Below are 7,988 nucleotides of genomic sequence, written 5' to 3'. Positions count from 1 at the left end.
CTGTCTTCAAATGGATAATGTTTAAAAGTGAGTTATGGCGTTCAAATGTGTCTCTGTGTCTGTCTGTAGGATTTCAAGATTCCAATTCCCTGCTCCAGATTCAGAAACTGAAAAAGTAATATTTGTTTCTGTGCCAGAAGTGTGAAAAAGGAAAAAAAAAATAAGTACAAAATAACATGTATTCCTGCTGGGGGGTTTTGTTTAAGAAAAAAAAGCGATTTAAGGCGTTCCTATAGGTCTATTCATAAAGATTCTTATTCTGTTCCAAAAAACTATAAAACTTATTCCACATAAGAATTAATTATAATCGTGGAAATCAAAAAATAGATATAGGCCTATAGAAATTAAGAGATGATATTCCTGTTCTGTCCCGTTGCCTTGGGCTGTTCTGCAGAAAAATGCCTAGAATAAGATTTATTATAGGGTGTGTTGGGGGGGAGGAGTCAAAAAACTTCAACCCAAACTTTAAACCAATCAGAGCGTGCATGAGATCCTAACCTAAACCAGATTTAGAGAGGTTCAGAACTCCACGATGAGACAGAGTCAAACTGGAGAAAACAATCAAATCCATCAGAAAAGAGGGCTATGATAATAAGAGAATAAAACATGTAGATCAAACTCGAACAGTTTTAAACGTATTGAGAGCGAGACTGTGCCCAGATGTGCGGTTTCCTGTCTGAAAATGAGCAGGAAGGATCTTTGTGATGTGAATTCAAATCAGTTGGCTTTACAGAATACAGATTTCTCATCAGAATTCCATGTGGTTGCTACCTGTTTTTTTTCTGACTGGAGACATCACTCACCGCACTCTCCATGGCCCTCTGCTGGTGTGAATGAATCGTAGTCCATTTGAGGGGTGCGAGGAGATGCTATCCCCCTTGAAATAAAATTTGTCAAACCATGCCCGTTGTAACACCAACCTTTCATCCCTCTTTATGGCACAAAAATAAAATTTTGCCAAGAAGTGTGTGAGCCACAAACTTGCATGTTTTTTTATTGGGTGATGGGACAGCAAAACTTGCAACGTGGCTATGAGGATATTATTTTGTCTATTATAATGAGCTTGTTGTCAGGTAGATCTGAAAAAAGGGCACCCCCTCCCAAGCTCGGCGGAGAGTTCGGAGATGTTGTCTCCAAAATAAACGTTTTATAATTATTCATAAATTCCAGAAAATACCTTTAAGAATACAATTGTCCACAGCATATACTGTATCTTTCTCGTTACTCCACTGTTACTGGCATGGCCCTTTTATAGTAACTCTCTCACACTCGGCCATTCCCACCCTCATATCGAGTCACAATGATTATTTTGTATAATTTAATTTCAGCCTATACACTGTTTGAAGCAAAGTAATCTCTCAAGACACTTTTTTTGTTTTACTGATGGGTGCCCAGATTGGAAGCAAAAGAGAAACAGAGATTAAACAGAGATAAATAATAATAATAATAGTAGTAGTAATAATAATAATAATAATACAATAATAATAAACAGGTCGTACAGTCTCACTGTAACAGGCTACATCATTCTCAAGAGTGTATTGCCAGGAAACAAGATAAATGGGAAGATTAGTTTGAATTTTGTTGTTCAAGTGGCTTAGTGCACAAAGGCATTTGCTGTATGTGCCTATATTATGTTACACTTGATGGCATTACCTATATTTGAACCATCATAAACTACCGCGATCGACGAGGGGTGTCAAAAATCGATTATTAAAAAAAATTAAATAAATAATAATAATAATAATAATAATCAAATAAAATATAATGGAAGTACATGCAGTTGTTTATTTTAATTATGGATCATAATACAATGCAATTCCAAATGCACTTTTATTTTAAAAGTAGCCACACAGTGAGAAAAAAGAAAGTGAGAAAAAATAAATTGTGTATTGGGGAAAAAAAGTGATGCATCGATTTAAGATGCATTGAGATGCATCGATAATCGTAATCAAATCGAATTGTAGCCCTCTGAATCGTAATCGAATCGAATCGTGAGGCCAGTGAGGATTCACAGCCCTAATGTCAAGTGGTTGTGGGACAACGAGAAAGTGTTGTGAGGTTAGTTACTGCAGGCTGGAAACGATGTGTGTGCGTTTGCGATGTTGAAACTGGACTGGTAGATCTCGGGAGGCTGGCTACTTGAAAAGTAGATCTTGGGTCAAAAAAGGTTGGGCACCCCTGACTTAAAAGTAGTGGGCAGTCAGTGCAGCACCTTTATTAAGGCCATTGGCAGGTGTGTCTGATAACAAACATCCTTAACTTGCATGTCTTTTGAATATAGATATATATTCATAATATATAGTCGCCATAAGACCCCACCATTACCCTGAAATTTGTGTAAAACAACTACTTTCCACCTCCCAGTTGTATGTGAACTAAACAGATCAATACATTCTGTTGATTAATTATTCATTTATTAAATAATTTCGAGCAGGATACCATAAAAATGTGACGATTAAAGACATCAGTCTCTACCCTGATAGTGACTTATTCTTTTTTGTTATCCACAGACATATTTGTGTCCAGAATATAGTGATATAAAACATTCAACTTTGATTAATCACTTACAAAGTCTACTTACGGTATGCTTTTTTACGTTGTTGTTTTTTTACACACACTGGTTATGTTACATCTACTGGATAGATTTGTCGTCAACGTCACGTTCTAAAAAAACTAAATAGACAAATTTATATATTAAATGTTTAAAATCCTTCATGAAATAGTTTCAAATTTACAACTCTCCAGCATTGTAAAATATACACAAAGGTACAAAAAAATCTCTATGTCCTGCTACAGACAGAGGGCCAGAATGCGTGAAACCTCTTCTGGACCCTCAACCCATTCTCTTCAATCCACATACAAATAACATGACATACACTTTCAAATTGCATGCAGTGAATACGCCAAAGATTCGGGACCTACATTATAACTAGGAAGTAGCATTGAAATACATTACCGTACATTGAAATAAGCGCCGCGTAGGGTGCAGTGGGAACAAAACCCTCGTCTTTCACACCAGACAGCAGTGTTCGATCCCGGTTGTGTTCAAAAAATTTCAACCAGAAGTCGCATTTAACATTGTTGTTATTCAAACTTAACCCAAATCATAACCCAAACCCTAAACTTAAGCAAATTGTTTTTGTTTTACTTGCCTAAACACAACTGTTAGAACTGTTTTCAAATTGGTTGTTTCTTATTGTGAAATTTATGACCGGAAACAAAATAATGTTCTCATTCTGACTAGCTTTACACTCGTGTTGCTGGACACCTATCCCAGGCACGCAAAATTGCCAATTGGCATCTGCACTGCATGCAATTTGAAAGTGAAAATTTGTGTTATTTGTATGCAGATTGTGAGACCTTGGGACCTTCTTCGTCGCTCTGCTCCCATCCGCTAAGGCCACCCTCGATTTATAATCTCATAAATTAAAGTGAATCTCTTTTTACGACTTTGTTCTGTCCTTCTTGGTGTCAGCTTCCATTTTGTCTTGAGTGTCCCTTTCCATGTCCTTTTAAGCGGTACAGCCACTTCTATAAGGAACATGTGTGCCTGTCCATCTATTATGGCCTATGCCCCTCCCCCGGAGTAGCATGAGAGGTTGTAGCATAGGCCCCTCCCCCCGGCTCCACAAGCGAGCGAGAGAGAGACAGACAGAGCGCGCGGTTCGATGGTCGAGAGCGAATGGAGAGAGAGAGCGGCTTTTCACAATGGCTTTCTAGGCTGAAGGGCACTGCTTCCCGCTCTGTAGCGAGTGGTGAGCAGGGGGACTGGGTGTGGGTCATAGCCTAGTTTCAATCAGACCAAGTTTGGATGCTATTATTTATTTAGATATGAGGATGGAAAAAATCCTTTTGAAAACAACTTTCAACAAATGATACTTATTCATTTTAAAAGTCTTAGCTGATGAAGACTGTGATGCACAGTTGATTTCACTAATGTTGACAAAATGTATGATTGTAAGTAACTTTGGATAAAAGCGTCTGCAAAATAACATAATGTATGTGATGTAATGTAATGCGTTGCTCTGTGTGATGATATCTCCATTCATCCAGTCGATTCGCGGATGGTGATGTGCGACCGGGAACGAGTCGATCATTTTGAACATATTGTAGCGATCCGGTCTCGATGGCCAACGGGATTGCCCTTTGGTCTGATGGTTAACGTGTTGCGCTTGTAAATGACAGACCTGGGTTCGATACGAACCTCGCCTGTGCCATTACATTGGTGTCAGAAGTGGGATGGGATGGCTGCGTGGTCATCGGAGGCACAGGACCGGCGGATGGAGGGAGGGCGTGAGGGAGCGGAAGGGTGCCATGAATGGGATGATTGGCTGCAGAGTACATCGAAGCGCAGGGGCTGTGCTGTGCGGTCCAGGCTGTAAAGATGCTTAATCACTCTTACAAAGTGGGGCATTTTAACATGGGGGTGAACAGGAACAACGGGACTTCCGAGTCCTGCCTCAAGTGGCCATTCGTGGAACTACAGCTTTCAGGATTACTTCCTCGTCTTCATGGGAAAACCTGAGAACATGCCCACTGGTAGCGATTCGGTGTCACTGGATAAAGTGAGCACGTTGGTCCGTGTTGCGCTTGTAAATGACAGACCCGGTTTGATACCAGCCTCGCCTGTGCCGTTACGATATTATTATTAGGGGTTCAAGCCCTGAAGGGGCTGAAACCCTATTGTTTTTGTGCCGGTTTATTATTATTATTCTCGTTGTTGTTCATCTGCCTCGACGCAAATTCCTGTGAGTTGGTAAATTGTAGAGACCTGAAATTTGGCACAATGACAGATATTCGTGGCTGGTTACTGCTCAAAAAAGATTTTTCGAATCGGCCTGAAGGTGGCGCTATAATTAAAGGTTTTACGTTAAAGGCCATAACTTCCACGCCGTTTGTCCGATTTTCAAACTTTTTCTTGGACATGTTCAGGTGAAGCTGCTCTACAAATTTGCCTCAAGGACCCTCAAGGTCCGTCTGGAACATTTTTGAGATATTTGGAAAAGTTTGGAAAACACATTTTTGACATCTCCTCCTAGACCGTTTGACAGATTTCCACCAAAATCGCCAATAGTTTCGGAGATATTAATCGTTAAATTTGTGAGAGGGCGTGGCCTCACAGCTTTATTGTCATAACTTCATGACCGGTTAACAAATCTTCACGAAACTTGCAGGTCGTCTTCGGAGACCATCCCAGACCATGCGTGTCAAATTATGTGCAATTCAACCAAAAGGGGGCGCCATAAACGCCAGAAATGGGCATGGCTTAACACAAAAAAAGCTGCAACTCCACACCTGTTTGTCCAATGATCGCGAAACTTGTCAGATATATCAAGGAGGATGTCCTAGTCAAAATCAGAAGTTTTGTCATCTGCGCAAGGCTTGAACCCCGCCCATCGCCGCTTGCGGCTATATTTATTATTGTTATTACAAACTGAGAATATCTTGTTATCATTGGCATTGTATTTGATTGAATACAATGTATTTGTGACCAATAAACCAGTCACAGTAGCAGTGTAACAAGGTATTCCCAGTTTGTCATAAAAAGAAAATGACTTGAAAATCGGGGGGGCAGGGGGGGGGGGGGGGCAGTTTGAAAAGACCGACCTGCTCCGCGAATTAGGAACTTCAGCTTTGTGAAGGAGACAGGAGCTGCTGAAAACCGATGTCGAGCCGACGAATATCTTTTCTTGTCAAATGTCCGCTAACACTGGTGATGTCACAAGTTTATTAACCGGTAATGAAATGTCCTCACCGTGGCTGAGTGTGCCATGCTTGCTTTATCTGCAGAAGCGATAATCCCGCCCCCAGCCCCTGACATAAGCACCGCCCCCAGCCCCTGACATAAGTGGTTCTTTAGTCTAGTCCAGCAAATAAGTGGTGCCACTCTGGAACCAGTTTTCCTGGCCGAGAACCACTTTGGCTGTCGAAACGCAAAGAACTGGTTCAGGCTAAACTCAGTGGCGTATTGAGCCGGTCGTTGCTTATGTACGTAGTCTAGTGTACTAAACCTACACCACTTACTTCACCACCTGGCCGTGATTTTTATTGCCTAATTTTCCTCCATCGTATGCCCCATTCCATTTGTATTGGGAACTAGGAATCTCCCAGTTCAAAGGTCAGGAACACGCCCCTGTGATGTCACATGATCTCGGATACCTACCCCAATCATGGGGGAGCCTCACCAGCTCCGACCTCAAAATCCAAGATAGCAGCTCCGCCCTTCAACAGTAGTGCAAGTTGTAGTAAATACTTAATGAAGACAACAGTTTATCTTGCTTCCTGTGATTATTCTGTGTTGTATTTGTGATTGATTGATTGTATTTTGTAAGTATTTCCAAGTATTTTCTATGCATTTGTTTTTTTTCTATGCATTGCATATGCATTCAGTCTTGTATTACCCTGTTTTGCTTCCTGAGTAGAGGCTATGTGGTACCCTCTCATTGGCTGTGTGTTTTGATGACACTAACCATGCCCCACCAATGAGAGACTGGTTTTATCCTGGTGGGAGTATTTAACCAGTCATCTACACCATGTCTGTTTGACTCTGAAGAAGACACTTTGTGTGTCGAAACGTTAGTCTGCTTGCACTTATTAAATTGCCTTAACTTTGACCGTGTGCTCCAGATTGTTTCTTTCTCATGTGTTCACTCAGTCCCCTTTTCTGAGAAGCACCGGTTGGGCGCAGTTCGTCAGCTGAAGCGCGGATTTCCCTCTGTTTTGTAGTGAATACTGTTTATCAGGATGTCTGTCTTATTTGTGTCTCATTAAATCAGTTGTAGAGACAGTGCTGTCTAACTTCTATCTGTGGACATGTTGCTAATGTGTTTGCGCAAAATACCGCAGAAGGCTTTGTTATCAACTGGTATTGTTGTTAGCAATGGCTAGCCTGGCTACAGCTAACCGTGGCTGGTTTCCCGATTGTTTTACTGGAACGTGGTCAACTTGGGTGTGATGTCACTCAACTGGGATATTCCTAGTTCCCAATACAAAAGGAATGCGCTAATAGTACCCCCAAACTTTCTCTCTCTCTCTCTTTCTCTCTCTCTGTCTGTCTGCCCTCTCATTGGTGCTTGAGTGAGTTGATGTGAGCGCAGATCTTGAGGGCGGGGCCTAGCTTGATGTTCATGCTGGTCATCAGGTGGTCCTCGCTCAGCAGCAGCAGAGCCTGGCCGTCGATCTCCTGCAGCCGGAACGCCTCGGCCACGTCGCTGCAGCCTGTGCACAACACACACACACATGCACAAGCACAAGCACAAGCACACACGCACACAAGCACGCACGCACGCACGCACACACACACAACACACTAGTCATCTTTAATTCAGGACAGGACATTCAATCCACCGGCCACAGAGAATTCAAGAACGACACGAATTACCATAAAAATAGCCTGGTAGTTTGAACTTAGCAGCCTGCAACAAGAAGTTGAAGTGACTTTACTAAAATGTCATGTCATAGGTCCTGTTTACACGACAATGGTCCCTGCATGAAATGGCAAACTGTGTTTCGGCCTTTCGTTCACATGACAACAGCGTTTTGGGGGCCTGACTCCTGAAAACACAAACTTTTGAAACCGGATTCCAGAGTGGAATCCTTTTAAAATGCCACCCCTTACTGACGGCGTGTAAACTGGCAATATGCAATTCATGTGAAAACTGTGACGACCCGGCCCAACGTCACACATGGCTATTACGATTTCCGCCAAAAATAGGCATATGTGGATAGAAGAACAACAATGGTGGCCCATCGAGCTGTGTTTGTGCTGCAGACTCTGCTGAGTGTATATAGGCTCATTTCACAGCAATCTTTTGAGGTGGTGAAGCAGGAAGTAAAGCAGGTGTACCAATTAGCATTAACGAGGGCCCTGGCACTGGAACACCTAAACGGAATGGAACCATAATTAATGGTATTGGTTACACCTGCTTTATTTCCTGCTTTTACCACCTCAAAACGGTTGCTGTGAAATAGAGAGCCAAAGTGAAACG

At 42.0% G+C, this 7,988-nt stretch overlaps 1 protein-coding gene across 1 annotated transcript in view; it reads right to left on the bottom strand.

Annotated features, from left to right (window-relative positions):
- Positions 1–7,063: 7,063 nt before the first annotated feature.
- LOC310795767 (polyhomeotic homolog 3) overlaps positions 7,064–7,988 on the bottom strand; it is a gene marked incomplete at both ends in the record, with an annotated part of 38,036 nt that continues 37,111 nt past the window's right edge. The window contains one exon of the mRNA XM_083657842.1: positions 7,064–7,218. Within this exon, the coding sequence (XP_083513968.1) occupies positions 7,064–7,218 (155 nt within the window). The remainder of the gene's footprint in view (positions 7,219–7,988) is intronic.

Source organism: Poromitra crassiceps (assembly GCF_964638095.1).
Source record: "Poromitra crassiceps genome assembly, chromosome: 2".
Lineage (NCBI taxonomy): Eukaryota > Metazoa > Chordata > Actinopteri > Beryciformes > Melamphaidae > Poromitra > Poromitra crassiceps.
The sequence above is the reverse complement of the archived record's forward strand: the minus strand, read 5'-3'. Positions and strand labels throughout refer to the sequence as shown.